Below are 25,522 nucleotides of genomic sequence, written 5' to 3' on the forward strand. Positions count from 1 at the left end.
GACCAAAACACACATTTATGAGCCACATCACTATTACATCTTAAAGAGGCAATTAGCAGTTCCTACATACATTTTTGGACTTATAAAGTAATGATGTCACGGATATGTAGGGCAGGAGGAAGGAGCAGAGTCAAATGCAGGATGTGATAGTTCAGTAGGCCGAAGTTTAATGGCACTCAACATGCTAGGTGTATCAACAACACAGAGATCGCAGAAAACCCCAAAAGGGAAACAGGTAATCCAGATGAAGAGGCGAAAATACGCACAGGGCGCAGCCCGGCTTGAATCAATACTCCCAATAATAAAATGCTGGAGCAAAATACAAAGCACAACCACACTGCCCGCTGACAATCAAAATAATCCCGCACAACACACAACCCCCACAGGAACAAACTAAATACCCCCCCCCCACTAATGACAGAAACGAAAACAGGTGCGGACTTAGACAGACAAAACACAACGAACACAGAAAACATAGATCGGTGGCAGCTAGTAAACCGGCGACGACGACCGCCACGCGCCGCCCGGCCGAGGAGGGGCACCATTTTCTGTGGATACTGTGACAAATGATATGTATCCATTGATTCTTAAATAATATAACTTATAAATGCCTCATAAGCTAAGTTCAACTGTTGTACACCATCAGAACCTAAAATACAAGCTTGTTTTACTTCAATGTTTTTCAACAAAGTAAATGTGAACAAACACTTTAAAGTCTCAAAACTTGGTTAAATTATAATTATTATATTATGGATGGTCATTCCTTACATCCATATCTCTGTTTATGATTTTTATTTTCATGTCACATTTCTCCAGCCCCATCCCTCAGTTTTTTACCAAAACAGTGGTGGGGAAAAGAGTGGTCAGTGGTCTTTGTTGTTGTCTCCACCCCCTCCAGGTGTCGTTTGTTTTTCCCAGTGTATTTATCCCCGTGTTTCCTGTCTCTCTGTGCCAGTTCGTCTTGCATGTTCCATGTCAGCCAGAGTTTTTCCCCGTACTCCTGCCTTTGCTATTTTCCTTTTTCTAGTTCTCCTGGTTTAGACCGTTGCCCGTTCTGGACTCTGTACCCGCCTGCCTGACCACTTTGCCTGCCTTGACCTCGAGCCTGTCTGCCACTCTGTACCTCCTGGACTCTGAACTGGTTTTGCCCTTTTGCCTGTCCACGACCGTTCTCTTGCCTACTCCTTTTTGGATTATTAAGGCCTTTTTCAATCAGAGCTTCAATAATATTCAAGGCGGACGATTGCATTGTCTTACTAAACGTTTCGGAACGAAAGGGTACCCACGGGCGCCCGCGTCATAGTAGTAATGGCCCTCCCCCTATGACCAACTTTCCAGGCCTCTCGTTCAGTCAGTTTCTACCGGAGAAGACTCAAACCACTTTGCAAAGACTGTTGACATCTAGTGGAAGCCTTAGGAAGTGCTCAATGAATCCTAACTCACGGTGTGTTTCATAGGCAAAGACTTGAAAGTGATTCCACAAATCAGATTTCCACTTCCTGTTAGGATCTGTCTCGGGGTTTTGACTGCTATATGAGTTCTGTTATACTCACAGACACCATTCAAACAGTTTTAGAAACTTTAGAGTGTTTTTTATCCAAATCTACTAATTATATGCATATCATAGCTTCTGAGTTTGAGTAGGAGGCCGTTTAAAATGGGCACGTATTCTTTCCAAAATTCGCTGTAGCGCCCCCTATCCTTAACGTGCGTCAAGAGGTTAAGTCAAACGACACCGCTGGTCCTGCTCACATTGCCCTACCCTATGCTTTGACCTCTTTCTCCCCTCTTTCTCCAGATGAAATCTTGCGACTTGTGATGGCCGGCCGCCCAACAACCTGCCCGCTTGACCCTATCCCCTCCTCTCTTCTCCAGACCATTTCCAGAGACCTTCTCCCTTACCTTACCTCGCTTATCAAGTCATCCTTGACCGCTGGCTACGTCCCTTCCGTCTTCAAGAGAGCGAGAGTTGCACCCCATTCTCAAAAAACCTACACTCGATCCCTCCGATGTCAACAACTACAGACCAGTATCCCTTCTTTCTTTTCTCTCCAAACTCTTGAGAGTGCCTTCCTTGGCCAGCTCTCTTGCTATCTCTCTCAGAATGACCTTCTTGATCCAAATCAGTCAGGTTTCAAGACTGGTCATTCAACTGAGACTGCTCTTCTCTGTGTCATGGAAGCTCTCTCCTCTGCTCTCATACTTCTAGACCTATCTGCTGCCTTTGATACTGTGAACCATCAGATCCTCCTCTCCACCCTCTCCGAGTTGGGCATCTCTGGCGCGGCTCACTCTTGGATTGCGTCCTACCTGACAGGTCGCTCCTACCAGGTGGCGTGGTGAGAATCTGTCTCCGCACCACGTGCTCTCACCACTGGTGTCCCCCAGTGCTCAGTTCTAGGCCCTCTCCTGTTCTCGCTATACACCATGTCACTTGGCTCTGTCATATCCTCACATGGTCTCTCCTATCATTGCTACGCAGACGACACACAATTAATCTTCTCCTTTCCCCCCTCTGATAACCAGGTGGCGAATCGCATCTCTGCATGTCTGGCAGACATATCTGTGTGGATGACGGATCACCACCTCAAGCTGAACCTCGGCAAGACGGAGCTGCTCTTCCTCCCGGGGAAGGACTGCCCGTTCCATGATCTCGCCATCACGGTTGACAACTCCATTGTGTCCTCCTCCCAGAGTGCTAAGAGCCTTGGCGTGACCCTGGACAACACCCTGTCGTTCTCCGCTAACATCAAGGCGGTGACCCAATCCTGTAGGTTCATGCTCTACAACATTCACAGAGTACGACCCTGCCTTACACAGGAAGCGGCGCAGGTCCTAATCCAGGCACTTGTCATCTCCCGTCTGAATTACTGCAACTCGCTGTTGGCTGGGCTCCCTGCCTGTGCCATTAAACCCCTACAACTCATCCAGAACGCCGCAGCCCGTCTGGTGTTCAACCTTCCCAAGTTCTCTCACGTCACCCCGCTCCTCCGTACACTCCACTGGCTTCCAGTTGAAGCTCGCATCTGCTACAAGACCATGGTGCTTGCCTACGGAGCTGTGAGGGGAACGGCACCTCCGTACCTTCAGGCTCTGATCAGTCCCTACACCCAAACAAGGGCACTGCGTTCATCCACCTCTGGCCTGCTGGCCCCCCTACCTCTGCGGAAGCACAGTTCCCGCTCAGCCCAGTCAAAACTGTTCGCTGCTCTGGCACCCCAATGGTGGAACAAGCTCCCTCACGACGCCAGGACAGCGGAGTCAATCGCCCCCTTCCGGAGACACCTGAAACCCCACCTCTTTAAGGAATACCTGGGATAGGATAAAGTAATCCTTCTAACCCCCCCCCCCCCCAAAAAAGATATAGATGTACTATTGTAAAGTGGTTGTTCCACTGGATATCATAATTTGTAAGTCGCTCTGGATAAGAGCGTCTGCTAAATGACGTAAATGTAAATGTTAAACTCCAACCATCTGCCTCCTGTGTCTGCATCTGGGTCTCGCCTTGTGTCGTTATAGTAATAGTTTCTACTGCTGATTGCCCCTTTAATGATTGACAGTCAGTAAAAAGAAAAACATTGAATTTCATAATTTAATCAATAAAATGCAGTAGTCAGTTAGCAAGTGTAATCACTGGCCTGGAATGCCATTATTTACAGACATGTTATATAGATGCTTGTATACAAGAGCTACATTTTTATGTCTGATATTGTGAAGGTTGAAGGTACAAATCTGTATAATATTGAATGAGATGCAACATTTGCATGTAAAACAAATGACAATCTAAAGCCAAAAGGGGATGATACATTTATCATGTCATAAAATGACTGAAATAGACAGAGGTGTGAGCAGCCCTTCACTGGGTCTGTTTATGCCTCATTTGGTTTCAGAACGACCAAGTCCAAGCAATAGATATAAAAAAATCCCCTTTCATCCATTGTCTGCAAACTCTAATAGGCTAAATTATTATGTCCTTGATCAATCCACAATCTGTAGAGGATGGACGGTCATACATACCAATTTTCAAATACCTGATGTCCAATTAACCAAGCCTTAATAAATAAACACCAATTTTATGTGTTTTATTTGAATATCTTGGATTATATTTTTAAGAACAGTCTGTGTTGTAATTTCCAATGTTTGAAAAAAAAGATTAACAATTTACAGCAAATTCTGAAACTGACTTTATTTTACTTTTACATTTATATTACTCCAACTGCAATTAATAACTATTGCAGTTGGGTAGGTCGAATAATATAATAATTCGGTGTTTTCATTCATGCCCATGTTTGATGGAGACACACTGTATAGGTACATTTACACATGCATTTAGCTAAGTCCCATGAGAAACATTGGGCACATCTTGCAGTCTTTACCCCTGTCTTGTTGTTAGAGAAACCCATTCCTCTTACAACAGCATAGTGTTACTTTACCTGGTAGTGGCTCGACTTGTCCTTTACGCACGATCAGACACCACTGCTGCAGTTAAGATTTTTTTTCTCATGTTTTCTCAAATATTCCAAAGACTCTCTCTTCGCTGTGATGTTGAGGATAAGTCCTAAACGAGAGGAGGAATCACCACCACGCATTAAATATCTGCAGTTTGGCTTGTGGAGACAAAGAGAGAGAGGGGGAGAGAGAGAGAGAGCGTGAGGGAGAGAGAGATACAACCCATATTTATGTTAATTTATTTTTATTTTTATACTTTAACTATTTGCACATCGTTACAACACTGTATGTACCCATAATATAACATTTGATATGACTCTATTCCTTTGGAACTTTTGTGAGTGTAATGTTACCTGTTCATTTTTTATTGTTTATTTCACTTTTGTATATTATCTATTTAACTTGCTTGGGCAATGTAAACATGTGTTTACAATAAAGCCCATTGAATTCAATTTAATTGAGAGATAGAGAGAGAGAGAGAGAGAGAGAGAGAGAGAGAGAGAGAGAGAGAGAGAGAGAGAGAGAGAGAGAGAGAGAGAGAGAGAGAGAGAGAGAGAGAGAGAGAGAGGAGCGCACACTATGCGGTGGAATATTTTTGGATTCCCTCTCCCGTCTCAACCGTCAGTGCTTACATGAAGAGGATTTTGGTAAGATCTTATGAGAGAGGGAAAGATAGATGTGACTGTGACTATATTGCGCACTTTGCGTGAAAGAGTCAGCTCTTGAAAATGGGTGCGGGATGTGCACACATTGTATATTCTGAAATGATAAAAAAAACTCAGTAAGTACAGCACGTTTGTATAAATGTGGGACAGTGTAACATATTTTAGCGGTTAAGACATTGATCGATGGGTCCCCTACAGGGAAAGCTTTTATCTGCTACCTATAACACATACAATATTTTCTAGCCCAGTGTTTTTGTACAACCAGCATTGTATTCAAGATTTGACTTATTGAAATCCAATTAATGAGGTCAAGTGCACAATTTGGGAATGTGCATGACTGTTACATGTAGAAAATAACTAAAGCTTTCGACCTCATAATCAAAATAATATTGTGCCATATTGTGCCTATAATATTGTATAGGCTTATATGACAGTTAAATTACATTGATAATAGTGGTCCATTTTTACAGTTTTTTTTTTACAATGAAATTAATAAACTCCCTAGTGTCTAAAACAATGAATTGCATCAGTTGTAATATCTCTGTCTCTCTCTCTCTCTCTCTCCCCGAGTGCGCGCCATAGACTCAAGAGCTACTCCCCATCCCAGTACGATCAGAAACCATTATTTATAAATCATCATAATCTGATTATAGATTTGGTGAATGAACAAGTACACCTTTTTTTATTAATTTAAATGTTATGAAACTGATTACACAACACAATATAATTTAATGGCATTTATTTGCAGTTTAATAAAACAAATATCCTATTTTTCGATGTCTTTGAAGCATGCAGCAGTCAGTCTCAAAAGATGACTTCTGACTGATGCATAAAGTTGTGGGAGCTGCACATATTGGCCAATTTCATATAAAACAAGTGCTTCCAACACGTCATGAAGTTATGCAGGTAAGACAATATCTTATGTCTCAGACAGCTGGCCTACTAGTCTTATTACATTTCAGTTTTGATCCACCGACGCAGGGGACAGGGTGTGGGGGGAAACCTGTTTTACTGGCTGGCATGGGCACATATCACAGAGGTGAAGCCTATATCTGTGTGCACTGTCTCGATGTCTCCTCTTTAACAGTGCAGTGGCCTAAAAACAAAAGCAGACGCTTAAGTAAGCCTACTCTCATAGTAACATATTTGACCAAATAATTTATTTTTCATTTAGGCCCACCATGAGGCTTATCAAAACGGCCCATAGGCCTATACATTGATTTTCTAATACAGCGAGGTAAACACCAGGCCCTCTGGTGGAAATATACACTCTTAGAAAAAAGGGTTCCAAAAGGGTTCTTCGGCTATAGTGAAAACCTGCAGGAAGGTAGCTCTACAGGAACAGAGATGGACAGACATGTACTACAACCACTACCAGATTGGCTTTATTCAACACATGGGTCCAATCCCAAAAGGACCCCTAGACCCTATACTATACCCTATGCATTTGTGGAGATCTGATCATATTAGACATCTGCCATCAATATGGTAATAGCTCCACCTTGCCTTCTGATAGGCTAAGTGGAAGTTTCACCATATTGCTTATAAGCCTTAAACAAATCAAATCATCTCAGATCTTCACAGTTGCATAGGGTCTGGAGGTCCATTTGGGAAATATGAAAGGCGCAAAGCCCAGGTAAAAAGTTAGATGAAAACTCGCCTCAGTCTTCTGAAAACCTAACGCTGGGATAGAGTTTTATTTTTCAGCAAGACAATTACACACATTTTAATTCCCAAGGCACACCAGAATGGCTTTCCATGAGGTGTTGCTTAATGGTCTAGTCTCAGTGCTTGAGCAATTTTGACAAAAACACTGGATATATGTTGACGCAAGGGTTGTGCAAAGTTGGTGTTTCCTCCAAGTATTAGGGGGTAGAGGGGTAGAGACTTATCCAAGTATGATTTTTCTGTTTATTTTGTATTTGTTTTGAAACATTTCTATAACTTTTTTCACTTTGAAAATTTAGAGTAGATTGTGTAGATATGTAGGGGGAAAAAATCAGGTGTGCTTCTAGATATGAATTTAATCCCTTTGTAGATACAATTTTAAGGCATCAAGATGTTAACTTCCTATTCCATGCTCAAAAAAATGTAAATTATTATATTTTATACTAATACAATTGCTCAGAGAAAGAGATTGTCTCAAAAGATATGGTAAAAAAATATTGATACCCCTGTATTCAATTCTCAGCCTCCCTTTGATTATTTTTCAAATTATATTATATTGTCTTTTTTTTATCAAAGTACAAATAATTTTAGACCTGAATGTATGTATTGACCCTCATCATCATTTTGAGATAAACCAAGTTAAAATGATGATACTATTTTGAATGCCTCAAGATATTTTAATGCATAAAATCAACCTAATATAAGTGATATTGCCTTCTCTGTGGCTCAGTTGGTAGAGCATGGTGTTTGCAACGCCAGCATGGTGTGTGCAACGCCAGGGTTGTGGGTTCAACAAAAAAATAAATAAAATAAAAATAAAATGCATGAAATTAAATGTATGCATTCACTACCGTAAGTCGCTCTGGATAAGAGCGTCTGCTAAATGACTAAAATGTAAATATTGAACTTTAAATATTGAAGTACAACCAGGCAACAAAGAACAACTAAACAAAAAATAGGCTATGACGTTTAGATGAGGAGCATATATTTTCAGGAAGCCCTATAGAGGTAAATATATTCCCATCTATTCATTTTAATAGTGCATAATTATAACTATTTAACAGCTATACATATCGGTTGTAACAATATTAGAGACAGGGACTGGTACCACAGAATAGCCATTCCATTGAATATAGGGTAATGAATCACAGATATGGAGAGCTCTCTTGGATCTGTGATCATAGAAATGGCACCATGAATACTGGAAATCTGAGTGGTGGGGTTAATAGCACAGAAGAGATCAAATCAAACTGCAGTGCTTTAGAGCACAAGAACAAATGAAGTAAAGAACAGAGAACAGCACTTTGTGAACCCTTTCTTAGGCAAAGACACAGTAAGGGGACACGGAATATGGACCGCACTGTTGGTTGATGAGAGGATACTGATCAAAATCAAAACTATTATGGCAAAACATCTAGAAAAAATCCACATAATATATTTTAGAGTAATGTTTTATTACTTTTGGTGTAAATTGCTTCAAAATATGAAAAATATATAATAGATTACGTAAAAAGAAAGATATGTGCAGAGTTACCAGAGTTACCAGCCTCAAAAATTGCAGCCCAAATAAATGCTTCAAGTTCGACACATCTCAACGTCAACTGTTCAGAGGAAAATAGTGAATCAGGCCTTTATGGTCGAATTTCTGAAAAGAAACCACTACTAAAGGACAACAAGAAGAAGAAGAGACTTGCTTGGGCCAAGAAACACGAGCAATGGACATCAGACTGGTGGAAATCTGTCTGATTACTCAAAATCTGCTGTGTCTTTGTAAGACGCAGAGTAGGTGAACGGAGGATCTCCACATGTGTGGTTCCCACCATGAAGCATGGAGGAGGAGATGTGATGGTGTGGGGGTGCTTTGCTGGTGACACTGTCAGTGATGGAGAACACCATCTTTCCATAGAGTTGTCATATTAGTTAGTAGGCCAATCCGTGCTGACGCTACAGACCTTTTTGTGAGAAAAACAATTTTCAGGATGTCTCCTGGTCTGACTAACAGTGCTGTAGCTCTGCCACTTTCCACCGCAGATGCGGAAGGGCAACATAGGTGGATACGGAGGATTGAGACGCAGCCCTTGCAAAATAATATATCTCCAGCTTAAACTAACACATTTTGATGGGCTTTTTTTTTTTATGTTCAAAAGATTGACAAACAGGTGTGTCAATAGAACCTTAATGAATTATAGAATAATCAATGACTCCACATTGACAGTCAACGTTAAACAATTTAAAGCCAATGCTACCATATACTAATTGAGTGTATGTAAACTTCTGACCCACTGGGAATGTGATGAAAGAAATAAAAGCTGAAAGAAATAATTCTCTCTGCTATTATTTTGACTATTCACATTCTTAAAATAAAGCGATGATCCTAACTGAGCTAAGAGAGGGAATTTTACTAGGATTAAATGCCAGGAATTGTGAAAAACGGAGTTTAAATGTATTTGGCTAAGGTGTATGTAAACTTCCGACTTCAACTATATGTGGCAGGGTCTACAGGCAATTACAGAGTATAAAAAGAAAACCAGCCATGTCACGGACACTGACGTCTTTCTTCCAGACAAGCTAAACACCTTCTTTGCCCGCTTTGAGGATACTACAGTGCCACCGACGCGGCCTGCTACCAAGGATTGCGGGCCCCCCCTCTCCTTCTCCGTGGCCGAAGTGAGTAAGACATTTAAACGTGTTAACCCTCGCAAGGCTGCTGACCCAGACGGAATCCCTAGCCGTGTCCTCAGAGCATGCGCAGACAAGCTGGCTGGTGTGTTTACGGACATATTCAATCACTCCCTATTCCAGTCTGCTGTCCCCACATGCTTAAAGATGGCCACCATTGTTCCTGTACCGAAGAAGGCAAAGAGAACTTAACTAAATTACTATTGCCCCGTAGCACGCACTTATGTCATCATGAAGTGCTTTGAGAGACTAGTCAAGGATCATATCACCTCCACCTTACCTGCCACCCTAGACCCATTTCAGTTTGCATACGGCACCAACAGGTCCACAGACAATGCAATCGCCATCACACTGCACACTACCCTATCCCATCTGGACAAGAGGAATACCTATGTAAGAATGCTGTTCATTGACTACAGCTCAGCATTCAACACCATAGTACCCTCCAAGCTCATCATTAAGCTTAAGGCCCTGGGTCTCAACCCCACCCTGTGCAATTGTGTCCTGGACTTTCTGACAGGCCACCCCCAGGTGGTGAGGGTAGGAAACAACATCTCCACTTGGCTGATCCTCAACACTGGGGCCCCACAAGAGTGCCTGCTCAGCCCCCTCCTGTACTCCCTGTTCACCCATGACTGCGTGGCCATGCACGCCTCCAACTCAATCATGAAGTTTGCAGACGACACAACAGTAGTGGGCTTGATTACCAACAACGATGAGACAGCCTATAGGGAGGAGGTGAGGGCACTTAGAGGGTGGTGTCAGGAAAACAACCTCTCACTCAACGTCAACAAAACAAAGGAGATGATCGTGGACTTCAGGAAACAGCAGAGGGAGCACCCCCCTATCCACATCAATGGGACAGTTGTGGAGAAGGTCGAAAGTTTTAAGTTCCTCGGCATACACATCATGGACAAACTGAAATGTACTGACAGACAGCCTGGTGAAGAACCTCATGAGGCTGAAGAAATTTGTCTTGTCACCTAAATTCCTCACAAACTTTTACAGATACACAATCGAGAGCATCCTGTCGGGCTCTATCACCGCCTGGTAGCAACTGCACTGCCCTCAAACGCAAGGCTCTCCAGAGGGTAGTGCGGTCTGCACAATGCATCACCGGGGGCAAACTACCTGCCCTCCGGGTCACCTACAGCACCCGATGTCACAGGAAGGCCAAAAAGATCATCAAGGACAAAAACCACCCAAGCCACTGCCTGTTCTCTATCATCCAGAAGGTGAGGTCAGTACAGGTCCGGAGAAGCTGGGACCGAGAGACTGAAAAACAGCTTCTATCTCAAGGCCATCACTAACATAGAGAGGCTGATGCCAACATACAGACCCAAACCTCTGGCCACTTTAATAAATGGATTTAATAAAGGTATCACTAGTCACTTTAAATAATGCCACTTTAATACTGTTTACATATCCTACATTACTCATCTCATATGTATATACTGTATTTCATACCATCTATTGCATCTTGCCTATGCCGCACAGCCATCCAGGCAGTGCTTGGTTGGGGAGGATGGTAGCTTCTGACACAAAGATAGGAGCCTGAGAGAAAGAGAGAGTAGAGCAATGTACTGACAAGTTCTTAAACATTTTTTTATTGTACACAGCAAAATCACAAGTGGAAGTGTTAAACTCTAATAGTGTTAAATGTAACATTCACTATATTGTCCTATACCACACGTAGTTAATGTTACACTTTTGAACGTGTTGGCTTTTTAACAATTTCAGAGTTTCTGTAACCCTGTTAATACACTGAACAAAAATATAAATGCAACATGTAAAGTGTCGGTCCCATGTTTCATGAGCTGAAATATCCAGGAAATGTTCCATTCGGACAAAAAGCTTATTTCTCTCAAATGATGTGCACTCATTTCTTTACATTCCTGTTAGTGAGCATTTCTCCTTTGCCAAGATAATCCATTAACCTGACAGATGTGGCAAATCAAGAAGCTGATTAAACAGCAGGATCATTACAGAGGTCCACCTTGTGCTGGAGACAATAAAAGGCCACTCTAAAATGTAGTTGGGCCAATGCGGCTTCTGTCTGAACATTTGAGAGCACCACTTTCTCCTCCATAGCAGTTGCTAAGCAGTAGTTGACACTTCCACATTGTGCTGTTTATTTCTGAAAGTTTTCAAAACCTATGAAGCTATTTTTTGACACAACAACACAGTACTGTATATGTCTCTGCAGTGGACTAACTTTTAACATCATTGGTTCCATTTACATTCAATCTAAGAGCTTAAAGAATGAATAACAACACACCATATGTGATGTATTTTTTTAATTAAGTGCATAAAAGCATTTACTTAGAAAACGTACATTTCATTCAAGGAAGAAAAAACAAGGATACTGTATATAAGGTTATCGTAAAGCATGCATTCAGACTCATTTCTGAAAGTAAACTTGACAGAGTTGGCAGTGGAAAATAGAAAACATAAGAACTGAATTGCAACACTGCGCACACTGATAATCCATGGCAAGATTCCTCCGTTCAGAATCTTTCCAGATCCTTGGTATCCTTCGTCTGCGCTTATGGACTACCCTGTTCAATTCAAACCACATTTTTCAATGGGGTTCAAGTCAGGAGACTGATGGCCATTGCAAAATGTTGATGTTGTGGTCAATTTACCATTTCTTTGTGGATTTTGATGTGTACTTAGGGTTATTGTCTTGCTGAAAGATCCCCTTGCGGCCAAGTGTCAGCCTCCGGGCGGAGACAACCAGGTTTTTGGCTGAAATGTCATGGTAGTGTTTAAAGTTCAGGATGCCGTTGACCTTAACAAGGGCCCCAGAACCAGCGGAAGCAAAATAGCCCCATAACATCAAAGGGCCACCTCCATATTTTACAGTAGATATGGGGTTCCCTTCTGCTTCCTTACTTTAACGCCAAGCCCACAACTGGTACGTGTGGCCAAAGAGCTTAATTTTAATTTTATTCAACAAATGTAATAGCCTAATAACAACATAGGCACTTTGATTGGAATCTGTAATTCTCTCTCTCTCTCTCTCTCTCTCTCTCTCTTTCTCTCTCTCTCTCTCAACCACTCCCGGAGGACTTGACCCCTAGGACCATGCCTCAGTACTACCTGGCCTGATAACTTCTGGCTGTCCACCTGGTCGTGCTGCTGATCCAGTTTCTGCTGTTCTGCCTGTGGCTATGGAACCCTGACCTGTTCACTGGATGTGCTACCTTGTCGTGCTGCTGACACAGCTTCTGCTGTTCTGCCTACGGCTAAGTAACCCTGACCTGTTCAGCGGTCACCCTACCTTCTCCTGTAGCTGATGTTTTGACCCCTTCTCTCTCTGTCTCTGTCTCTCTCTTGCTTTCTCTTGCTCTCTCTCTCCCCCTCTCTGTCTCGCTCTCTCTCCCCCCCTCTCACCGTCGTTCTATCTCTCTCTTTCTCTGTGCCATATAAGGGAAAGTTTAGGGAGTGACTTATGCATGCTGATTGGGTTATGTGGAAAAGACAACTCTTAAATACACCTTTGATTGGCTAACAATCCCACGGCTGCAGAGCAGAACATAGCTGCAACCCAATTTATTCGGAGTGATGCCAATTTCCATGGAAATCCTTCATTAAAAACCGCTCAAGGATCCGCCCCTTTTTTTCAATTTTAGCCTAAAATGACATAACCAAATCTAACTGCCTGTAGCTCAGGCCCTGAAGCAAGGATATGCATATTCTTAGTACCATTTGAAAGGAAACACTTTGAACTTTGTGGAAATGTGAAAGGAATGTAGGAGAATATAAGACAATAGATCTGGTAAAAGATAATACAAAGAAAAAAACAACCATTCTTTTGTATTTTTTTGTACCATCATCTTTGAAATGCAAGAGAAAGGCCATAATGTATTTTTGCAGCCCAGGTGTAATTCAGATGTTGGCCACTAGATGGCAGCAGTGCACGTGTAAAGTTTTAGACTGATCCAATGCATTTCCATTCAAAATGTTGTATCAAGACCGCCCAAATGTGCCTAATTTGTTTATTAATAACTTTTCATGTTCAAAATTGTGCACTCTCCTCAAATAATAGCATGGTATTCTTTCACTAAACTAACAACTGTAAATTGGACAGTGCAGTTAGATTAACAAGAATTTAAGCTTTCTGCCAATATCAGATATGTCTATGTCCTGGGAAATGTGTTACTTTCAACCTAATGCTAATCGCATTATCCCACATTAGCGCAACCGTCCCGTGGAAGGGACGCTGATCCTGAAGAAGTTTTTAATGTTCTACTAGAATGAGGAGTGACAATGACAAAGCGCAGAAATTATTGTTCCAAAATTGGAGAGCACATTGGGAGGGATCTTAGTCCTTTTCCCATATACAGTGTTTTCAGAAAGTATTGACACCCCTTCACTTTTTACAGATTTTGTTGTGTTACAGCCTGAATTTAAAATTGGTTAAATTTATATTTTGTGTCACTGATCTACAAACAATACCTCATAATGTCAAAGTAGAATTTTGTTCATAGAAAATGATAGAAATTAATAAAAAATGTAAAGCTGAAATGTCTTCAGTCAGTAATTATTCAACCCCTTTGCTTTGGCAAGGCTAAATAAGTTCAGGAGTAAAAATGTGCTTAACAAATCACATAACATGTTGCAGGTACTCATTCCGTGTTCAATAAACAAGATTTTTTACTGACCTCTCCATTCCTGTACTCCACACATACAATTATCTGTACTTTCCCTCAATCGAGTAGTGAATTTCAAGCACAAAAACCAGGGAGTTTTTTCAATGCCTCACAAAAAATGGCACCGATTGGTAGATGTGTAAAAAAAAAACAGACACTGAATATGCCTTTGAGCATGGTAAAGTTATTAATTAGGCTTTGGATGGTGACTCATGCCTACACGATGCTGATTGGGTTACGGGGAATCCACTTTTGATTGGCTCACAATCCCACGGCCAGTGTAGAACATAGTTGCAATCCAATTTATTTTAAGTGATGCCAACTTCCATGGAAATCTGTTGTTAAGACCGGACGTGAGAGAGAGAACAATAGCTGAACATGGGCTTAAACTTGCGACGCTCCTACCCCTTGACCCCCCCCGGAATGTGGCCAACTCCTCAGTAAGAAAGTAGCTATTGGCTGTCCTAAAAGTCGCTAGAAGCATAATTGGCAAAACCCTAAATATATTTAGAACTACAAATGAACTTTTTTCTGTCGATTCTTGTTTTTTTATGTCACAATTCCAACCCTCCTCCTTTATCCGGGCTTGGGACCGACAAAAGTGACCCAAAAGAGACACTCTGGCGGAGTTACTTTGTTTATTATATATATATATATATATATATATATATATATTTTTTTTTTAAGTTTAGTTTTCTTAATTTGGTTTGGTTTTTAACCTCATGGTCCACTTAGGAGCCTACAACAAGTCACAGTAAAACATGAACATTTTTAACCATAACATTTTTGTATTTTTTTTTGTATACAATCTACATTAACAATCTAAATAGACCAAAAAGAGACAATAGAAAAAACTGTCAATGGAAAATTATGGTAACTAGTCTGGCCCTAATTCAGGTTAGTTGAATTTTTTAATGTAAGCCAGGGCGGGATTAGCCAGCGGTGGCTTCCGCATGCGCAATTCATTTGCAGTCTGGACGCGTAGGGGTGAACATCTCCTGCTCTGACTGCAGCTGGGAGGGACTGCTGCGTGAGGACTGGGCCGCCTGTGAGTGCCTTGGAACAGGGGGTGGGGCCCACGGCAGCACCCGCTGCTCGTTGAGAAGAGTAAGAACAATACGTGCTTTCACATCAGAGTCTCCAAAAGTCTCCAATAACACCAGAAAAAGTTGCACGATTTGTCGCTAGTCGATTTTTTTGAAAATGTATCACCAGAGGGGTCTGAATACTCGCTAAATATAGCGACAAAGTTGCTAAGTTGGCAATACTCCCCCCCCCCGCCGCTCCAGTGTGGTTAAGCTTAGGGTTAATTTTAAAATCACATTTTAAGACTATAAATGTTTTTAATGCTGTGTTAACATTTTTCTCTGTCAAAATAACAAAGTGTCATTTAGACAGAGAAATGTGGAAAATTAATACTAATTATCAATTTGATGGAAATTCAGGTTAATTGATGGTTAAAGCCACTTCCATCCTGACAGATCTTAACCTCTGCTCAGTGTCTGCGGTTTGTAGCCGTTTGTTCCTGCATAGATCCTGTTTTCGTGTTGTGCCTGTTTTCCCTTGCCTGACGCTGTTTTCCTCTCTGCTACAATTCTGTCCTCTCTGAGTTTGGTCCCTGTCTCCAGTCCCATGTCTCGTCAGTCCTGCTACCCTGTCCTGGACCCCCCACTCTACCGCTTTCTTGGATTCCTCTTCGGACCTGCTTACCCAGCCCCAACTCCCCTCGCTCCAGCCTCAGCCTCAGCACCTGGCTCCCTGCAACCCGCCCAAGCTTCCCCTGGCCTGCACCCCATCTTCCCTCTGTTTTTTAATACATACCTTAGTTACCTTATCCCAGTCTCCTCGTCTGAGTCTGCTCTTGGGTTAACCTGGTCCGCTCCGCGTAACAGAATGTAAGCAATAAACTGTCACATAGTATCAGTATTAATGTTGATGACTGCATGTACCAGCTGCGTAGTAATAGAACACAAAAGTCCTATTTTACAACTGCGTAATAATGACCATCACAATGTCCTTTATATTGTGATTTATGAATGAAGACAATAAAAATGACAAATGATAGCTGTAAAAAGGAATGTATGACTATAGACAGAGATGTCATGTTTTAAGGCTCTTTTAATAGTCTGCTTTAGATCTGCACAGTGTGGTGGATCTATAAACTGCAATTTCAAAATAAGCTTGATTATGTCCTCAGTACACATTATTACGTTGATTGGTGTGCTAATTTATAGTATGGTCATAATGAAATACTGGAATGCAGGTAAAATAAGGTATTCTATTCTCTTTGGTAGAAGGAAGTATCACATTCTCATACTTTGTCACTGTTCAGTAGATACCCACAGCCTGACATAAAATGACTCATATACATTCTTATACAGATACAAATCCTGATAGTTTAAACTATCACAAACTACACAAACCTACAAAGCCGATGAACAAATAAACAAGAGATTACATTTCCCACAATCACCAGCTAAACCATCAGCTATGTTTGAGATATCAATAAAAACACCTAAAGTTAATGATTTTATTTGTAGTTTTAATCATTATAACTACTCTATTTTCCATTGCCCTGTGAAACAAAAGCCTAAACAGCATGAATGTATAGGTGCACTTTTTGGTGTATTCCATAGTAGAAACAATCCTTTTGGAAGTTGTTGGACTCCACCACTACTTTATAGTAGCTGACAGCATGCACCTGGTAGTTGGGGAGACTTCTGCTCAGGACCTGAGCCACATCCATCATGTTCCTCTTCAGCTTCTGCCCCTCAATCTCTTGCTGGATCTGAACCTCATTGATAGGCTTAGGCTGAACACTGAAAGAGATCATCACTTTGATGTTGTTCTTGGTCATCACTTCAAAGTAATTAGCTCCTCCCTCACTTCCATGGTACTTCTTTCCAACTAGGCAGTTGAAACAGAAAAGGCGCTCCTTGTCATTGAAGACCCTGACAGACCAGCTCACCCAGTCATATTTCTCTTCAAGGGTTTTCAATATCGATTTAGTGAAGTCAAGGTCAACACTGCCAGGTTTCTCCTTAAGCTGGTCGTCCATATCCTTTTTGGCTCTTTTGTGTAAATTTACAGTGTAATCATCCAACACTGCTTTCATGCGGTTCTCAACATCATCCCAACGCTCCAGCCACTTCTTCACTATCTCATCCACCATAAACCCTTTCTTGAGGCTGGCGTAACCAATGACAGCAATGATGCCCGCCACAAAGAGCTTCTTAAGACTGGCACAGAACTTTTCTACTGCTTTTCTACTCCATTGTTCTGTGGAAACCAGCATGGGCTTACCTGAGATATTGTCCCCAGTAAGCTCATTGTAGAGTGCGTCCAGGTTCAAGTCTGCGTCCGTGTTCTCATAATGGCTGAGGAACTTCTCCATCTTCTTCTTTTTTGACTCGGGTTTGGCGTTGACAAAGTCCTGGTACTTCTCATGCTGGCTGAGAATTTTAGCCTCACGGTCAAAGTTCTGCTTATTCATGGAGATCTTCTCTAGCTCCACAGCAATTTGGTTGTTTTCAGCCTGGATGTCTACCAGTTTCTGGTTGACCATGCTGAACTGATTAGTCAGATAGCGGGCGTCCTCTCCTTCTGGGTTGCTGAAGATCGCATTGGATACTAAGAATACAGCCTCCAGGATGGGATGGAGCTGGCCCACAGTGGCTGCCAGAATCGCAGAGGCCTGTCCCATGAGCTCCACTGCCTTCTCGATCTTGTCCTTGTTCTGCATGAGCCATTCTGTCATACTGGTAATTTTGAGGGCTCTGTCACAGACTAAGGTCCAACTAGGTCTTCAAAGGATCTTGAAATATGCTAATGTCTGAAAGAGAAAGAGGAACAAACCTAAAAACCAAACACCTGCAGACACTAGGCCCTCCATGGAATGAGTTTGACACCCCTGGTGTAGAAAATTGTACCGTCTAAACCGCTGTGAAATACATTTTCCATAACCCAAAATATTATATATTCAGCTGTTTGAAGCTGGTGTTCAAAACCGGAAGTAAAAGATGCAAAAAGGAAACTTCAGAACGTGAAGCATAGAAATAGCACACAAATAACAGACATATCGCTTCTTAGACTTGCTTTCAATGGGAAAGATTTTTAACTCACATTTCTATGTGAATTTGGTCACCTAAAAAAGTTACATATTGTAGCTTTAAGAATACATTAAATCATTAGAATTTGTAGAAGTGTTTTGTAGATTTAATAAACATTTTGTAGATTTTTATTTTATTTTTAGACAACATTTCACAGGACTAGACGTAACATTGGCTGGGACTTAATGCCCAACCTTCACCAATTCAACAAACATTAATGACATCATACCTACAGTGCTTTCAGAAAGTATTCATCCCCCTGAACTCAAAATGGATTAAGTATTTTATTTTCTCACCCATCTACACACAGTACCCCATAATGACAAAGTTAATGACAGCTGAGCCTTTCTGGGTAAGTCTAAGAACTTTGCCCATGTGGATTGTACATGTGGATTGCAACTCCAGTGTATATTTGGCCTTATGTTTTAGGTTATTGACCTGCTAAAAGGTGAACTTGTATCCCAGTGTCTGTTGGAAAGCAGACTGAACTGGGTTTTCCTCTAGGATTTAGCATGTGTGCTTATCTGTATCCCGTTTCTTTTAACCTAAAAAAAACTCCCTAGTCCTTGCCGATGACAACCATACCTATAAAGTGATAGAGCCACCACCATGCTTAAAAATATTAGTGGTACTTCGTGATGTATTGTGTTGGATCTGCCCCAAATATGACACTTTGTATTCAGGATCAAAAAGTTAATTGCTTTGTCAATTATTTTGCAGTATTACAAGATACATGTTTAGGAATAGTTATATTCTGTACAGGCTTCCTTCTTTTCACTCTGTCAACTAGGTTAGTGTTGTGGAGTAACTACAATGTTGTTGATCCATCCTCAGTTTCTCCTATCACAGCCATTAAACTGTTGTAAAGTCAACATTGGCCTCATGGTGAAATCCCTGAGTGGTTTGCTTTCATCTCTGGCATCTGAGTAAGGAAGGACGCCTGTATCTTTGTAGTGACTGGGTATATTGATACACCATCCATAGTGTAATTAATAACCTCATCATGTTCAAAGGGATATTCATTGTTATAGTTTTTCGACACCACACTCCACAAAGCCAGCCCTGCAGGTTCTATTTTTTTTGCTTTGCATGATTATTGTCCAATCATATATGACCGACTGGCTCAAATCGGTCTTATGTAGCAGAATTTGATATTGTGTTTTTTACATTGGATAAAAGTAGAGACTCAGAACTACAAAATGGTACTTCATACACTACAGTTGAGAAACAATGGGAAAGTCATTTTGCTTTGAAAGTTGAAACTTGTACATTCACTTTTGAGAAAATGGCCTTTGAAGTTTTGGTACTACTATTGGAGAGCCCTTCTTTGTCTACACCCACTCAGCATCGTTCACACCCTCTTAAGCTTTAGCCCCACCCATCTCTTTAAGGGTTGATCCGAATGTACTAACAACAGCAGTCAAGCACCCAAGCTAACTTGCTATCTACTTCCAGACATCTAAGTGAGAGAGAACAGCTCACTGAACATTACTCGCCCTAGCGGAGCTGGTTAGGCTGCTATCTTCTTATGGCTTGGGGGGCGCTATTTTCACGACCAGATGAAAAGTGTGCCCAGAGTAAACTGCCTGCTACTCAGGCCCAGAAGCTACGATATGCATATTGTTAGTAGATTTGGATAGAAAACACTCTGAAGTTTCTAAAACAGAACTCATATGGCAGGCAAGAACCTGAGAAAAAATCCAACCAGGAAGTGGGAGATCTGAGGTTTGTAGTTTTTCAAGTGATTGCCTATCCAATATACAGTGTCTGTGGGGTCATATTGCACTTCCTAAGGCTTCCACTAGATGTCAACAGTCTTTAGAACATTGTTTCAGGCTTCTACTGTAAAGGGGAAGAGAATAAGAGCTGTTTGAACCAGGTGTCTGGCAGAATGCCATTAGCTATATCACGCGCGCAGCCGTGAGCGTGAGCTGCGTTCCCTTTCATTTCTAAAGACAAAGGAATTGTCTGGTTGGAATATTATTGAAGATTTATGATAAAAACATCCTAAAGATTGATTCTATACATCGTCTGACATGTTTCTATGAACGTTAATGGAACTTTTTTTACTTTTCGTCTGGACCGCATTGTGCATTTGGATACTGTACTAAACGCGCGAACAAAAAGGAGGTATTTGGACATAAATGATGGACTTTATCGAACAAAACAAACATTTATTGTGGAACTGGGATTCCTGGGAGTGCATTCCGATGAAGATCATCAAAGGTAAGTGAATATTTATAATGCTATTTCTGACTTTTGTTGACTCAACAACATGGGGGGTATCTGTATGGCTTGTTTTGGTGGCTGAGCGCTGTACTTAGATTATCGCATGGTGTGCTTTTGCCATAAAGCTTTTTTGAAATCAGTCACAGCGGTTGCATTAAAGGAGAATGGAGAATTCTATGTAAAACACTTGTATATTTCATCAACGTTTATGATGAGTATTTCTGTATATTGATGTGGCTCCCTGCAAAATCACTGGATGTTTTGGAGGCAAAACATTACTGAACATAGCGCGCCAATGTAAACTGAGATTTTTGGATATAAATATGAACTTTATCGAACAAAACATACATGTATTGTGTAACATGAAGTCCTATGAGTGTCATCTGATGAAGATCATCAAAGGTTAGTGATACATTTTATCTCTATTTCTGCTTTTTGTGACTCCTCTCTTTGGCTGGAAAATGGCTGTATGGTTTTTTTTGTGACTAGGTGCTGACCTAACATAATCGTATGGTGTGCTTTCGCTGTAAAGCCTTTTTGAAATCGGACACTGTGGTTGCATTAACAAGAAGTTTATCTTTAAAATGGTGTATAATACTTGTATGTTTGAGGATTTTTTATCATCGAGATTTCTGTTGTTTGAATTTGGCGCCCTGCACTTTCACTGGCTGTTTACAAATCAATCCCGTTAACGGAGCCCTAAGAAGTTATGTTATCCAGAGTGTTGACGACTGCAAATGTGCTTTCAGATTGTCCATGTCACGACATCGACGGAAGGTGGCGCCCCTCCTCGCCCGGGTGGCGCTCGACGGTCGTTGTCGCCAGCCTACTAGCTGCCACCGATCCTCTTTTCACTTTCTGTTGGTTAGGTCTAGGTTAGGCATGCACCTGTTTTGTATTAGTTGTTTAGTGTGGGGGGGGGGGATTTAGTCCTGCTATGTAGGCTTGTTGTTTGTGCGTGATTGTTTGATGTCAGGATGATTATCGTCTGAGGAATAGGTGTTTCCCTCTGCCTGTGGTTTCGCAAAGTTTATTGTGGGCTGCGTCCCTGCATTGTGTGTGGGCTGGTATTTTGGGCATTTGTTTTATGCGCCCTGCCCTACCTAGTTTTTGGACTGAGTGGATACCTATTAAACGTGTGTTCACGGATTTGTGTCTCCTGCGCTTGACTTCACCCCTCCTGCTTCCTTGAGCCGCCTGACAGTCCAGTCATAAATTCAGAGCGTTTCGCTTTCAGAGCGCACAGCGGACGCTTGGGCCGATGGGTTTACTGGTTTACTGACACCAGCCATATTCATCTGGTGTTGACCTATCATAAATTCATCAGTTATTCTGTGCTCTCTGGCACACTCAGATGATAGTACTCTGAAATCAGAGAAGATGGCCAGACTGAATTTACGACCGCACCCGAAATGGTTACTTGCATAGTTGAGTCTTTTGTTAAGACATGTAGCTAGCTAAGAAAATAGCTCTGAGATACAAATAATCAGGTCATACATGTAACGTTAGCTAGTGAGCTAGCCAGCTAACATTAGTTAGCTAGAAAGGTAAACAATGAATCATAATCACAACTCATGACGTTACTAACCTGCATGAATCTGTAGATCTGTAAATAACCAACCAGGTTCAATGTTAGCTAGCTAACATTAGGCTATAGCAAGCCAAGTAAATGGCTCTTTCTGTCAAAATTAGAAACATGTAATATCTGATCATGTAGCTAGCCAGACTATCTAGATTATATTATACTATATTATAATGTAGCTAGTCTAGCTAGCTACATTATCAGATATTACATGTTTCTAATTTTGACAGATCTACCAATAGGTTCCCTTCTTTGCGAGGCATTGGAAAACTTGCCTGGTCTTTGTAGTTGAATCTGTGGTTGAAATTCACTGCTAGATTGAAGGACCTTACTGATAATTGTATATTTGGGGTATAGAGGTAGTCATTAAAAATCATGTTAAAACACTATTATTGCAGGCTGTGTCGCAGCCGGCCGCGACCGGGAGACCCATGAGGCGGCGCACAATTGGCCCAGCGTTGTCCGGGTTAGGGGAGGGTTTGGTTGGACGGGTTGTCCTTGTCCCACAGTCTAGTGACTCCTGTGGCGGGCCGGGCGCAATGCACGCTGACATGGTCGCCAGGTGTATGGTGTTTCCTCCAACACATTGCTGAGGCTGGCTTCCGGGTTAAGCGAGCATTGTGTCAAGAAGCAGTGCGGCTTGGCGGGGTCTCGTTACGAAGGACGCACGGCTCTCGACCTTCGCCTCTACCGAGTCCATACGGGAGTTGCAGCAATGGGACAAGACTAACTACCAATTGGATATCACAACATTGGGGAGAAGGGGTGAAAAAAATATTATAATAATAAATTAATAAAAATACATATTATTGCTCACAGAGTGAGACCATGTAATGTATTATGTGACCTTTTTAAGCAAAGTTTTACTCTTTAACTTATTTAGGCTTGCCACATCAAAAGGGTTGAATACTTATTGACTCCATTTTTGTAATTTGTTAAACATTTTGTGATGGAAAATGTTATCCTCTTAAGAGACAGCCTTGAAAATGTTCAATGGGGGGGCGACATGACCCCCTCCTTAGTGCTATCTGACAAAACGCCCAGAATATGCTCTATAAGTTAAAATAGGAGACAGTAACAGACACATGCCAGAACCAACCCTATGTACTATGACTATGTAATGTGTCTGTAACCAGTATATAAGAGATCTAACGGGACTGCCCCGACAGGAGCTCACTTCAGACTGGTACTTTAGGCATCTACGTTTGACTTTGACCACTCCAGCATGCTGTTAATGAACAATGATTAATTGAAGATTGACTTCGAGTGTCCCTGTGTAGAATTTCCACAACAATTTCTAAAAACATAATTCCTGTTTGACATTCTGGGGTACAGTGTGTAGGCCAGTGAGACAAAATCTCAAATTAATTTTAAAATCAGGCTGTAACACAACAAAATGTGGAAAAAGTCAAGGTGTGTGAATACCTTCCCACCGTATCCAGATATTTCTGGGTTGTGTAATACTTTCTGCCATATGGCTTTAAATTGTGGTATTTTGTTTCTGTCTTTAGCCCACATGTTTTTAATAAGAATGCATTTGATTCACCCAAGTAAAAGCTTTGGGTGTCGATTTGATACAATTCCAAGTCTGGAAGGTGAAAACCACCCTCGTACTTAGGGAGATGTAATACTCTTTTTTCTATTAGTTTTATTTGACAATATATGACTGAGTATACCTTTTTAAAGATTGTCTTCAGTGGAGTAATTTGGGAGCCATGCCATTCTAAAGAAGTTTATTCTACCTGTCAGATTTATGGGAATATTGCTGCATTTAATTAAATCTGCTTTCATGTTATTGAGTAATGGGATAAAGTTATCTTTATATATTTGTTATTTGTTGTCACTTATGAAGCATTATTAAGTTATTGATCGTGAGTTATTCTGTTTTCTCCTATTGCCATTATTTCAGTTATTTTCCACATTCATTTTAAATCCTTAGATTTTCTAGTATTCTAAAAATGTTTGTAACAAATGGGGGCATTGAGTTTTCAATATTAGTCAGCTATATCAGGAGATCATCAGCAAATTAGTTTAGTTTATATTCATGTTTACAAATACTGATACCTGTTATGTTTAGGTCCTGTGTAATTCTTTCTGCAAGTGGTTAAATTGCCAGTGCCAACAGGAGTATGGAGAGAGGACATCCCTGTCTTCTGCCCCCTTATAAAGCAAATTCATCAGATAATGTATTTTTATTCTTAGTGATTATTTTTTGTCCGCTGATAGTTGCTTCAGTGTTGTTAAGTCTAAGAAGGCTTTAGGATCAGTCCAACTGTTGTTTCATTCTGATTTATATAGATTTTTATAGAAGCTTTTCAAATTGTCATTAATAGTGTTGTTGTTTCTAATGAAAGCATTTGTATCCTTATCTTTTAAAATTATAACTGGTTTGGTGTGTATTTGTTTTGTGAGAGCTGTGAGGTGTTTACCAGGTTTATTTGCCATGAAATAGTATGCTTTATTTAGTAGAATTCACTTGTTAGTCATCACAACATTTAACTGAAGGCGTTATAATAAAATAAAAAAAACTTACTGAGAAATTTTCCTGGTTTGGGATATGTGAAGTCTTCACCTGTAAAACAAAAACAGTTGACTCTGAGAATCATAATCCAAGGTTACAATTAAGAGAAGGAAAAAGGCTAGCCAAAAAGTATTTTTGTAACCTACAAGAGGTATTTTGTCTTTTTGGATCTTTCAATATCAGTTCCTCACATTTTCATATAGGTCTCAGATGTGCCCTATACTTCTCAAACAAGATGAGTTCATCAAAGAATAGAAAATCTGGGTAAACAAAACTTGACAGGCTTGATGGTAATTCAAACTGCCCAGATAGTTAAACAAAATGGAGCACGGTAAAGAAAAGAGGAAGAAACTCACCTCTGATGGTCCAATAAAGTATACAGGTGGGGGCAGTCCAGTTAACCAACTGTCCAGGTGTGCCTCTGAATACCAGCCTCCTAGTGTTGGGATGTATATGTAGTCTCTCTCTCTCTCTCTCTCTCTCTCTCTCTCTCTCATATATATATATATATATATATATATATATATATATATATATCACTCCCCCTTTGGAACTCCTCTATCCCTCTGAGCATTCCAACAGGAACCCATTCAGAGGGATGAGGGGCAGGCACTGAGACAGATAACATCCTATAAACACCGCCCATGCAAGGACACCACACTGCCATTCTCGCAGGGTCTGGAGGGTTGTGTGCGTGTGCATGACTGCAAGAGAGCAAAACAGGGAAAGTCAAGCAGCCCTTTACCACAAACACAGTACATTCGGAAAGTATAAAGACCCCTTGACTTTTTCCATATTTGTTACGTTACAGCCTTATTCTAAAATGGATTAAATCGTTTTTCATCAATCTACACACAATTCCCCATAATGACAAAGCAAAAACTTTTTTTTAGAAATGTTTGCATATTTGAAATAAAAAAAATATTTAAAAAATCACATTTACATAACAATTCAGACCCTTTACT

At 40.9% G+C, this 25,522-nt stretch overlaps 1 protein-coding gene across 1 annotated transcript; it reads right to left on the reverse strand.

The window, feature by feature from the left end:
- Positions 1–16,236: 16,236 nt before the first annotated feature.
- Positions 16,237–25,015, reverse strand: LOC115176840 (uncharacterized). The gene is made up of 3 exons (XM_029737174.1): positions 24,914–25,015; positions 24,570–24,608; positions 16,237–17,948 (listed from the first exon to the last, which is right to left on the reverse strand). The coding sequence occupies exon 3, from the start codon at positions 17,871–17,873 to the stop codon at positions 16,707–16,709; it is 1,167 nt and encodes a 388-aa protein (XP_029593034.1). The 5' UTR covers positions 17,874–17,948; positions 24,570–24,608; positions 24,914–25,015; the 3' UTR covers positions 16,237–16,706.
- Positions 25,016–25,522: the final 507 nt, after the last annotated feature.

This window comes from Salmo trutta, chromosome 37, assembly GCF_901001165.1.
Source record: "Salmo trutta chromosome 37, fSalTru1.1, whole genome shotgun sequence".
NCBI lineage: Eukaryota > Metazoa > Chordata > Actinopteri > Salmoniformes > Salmonidae > Salmo > Salmo trutta.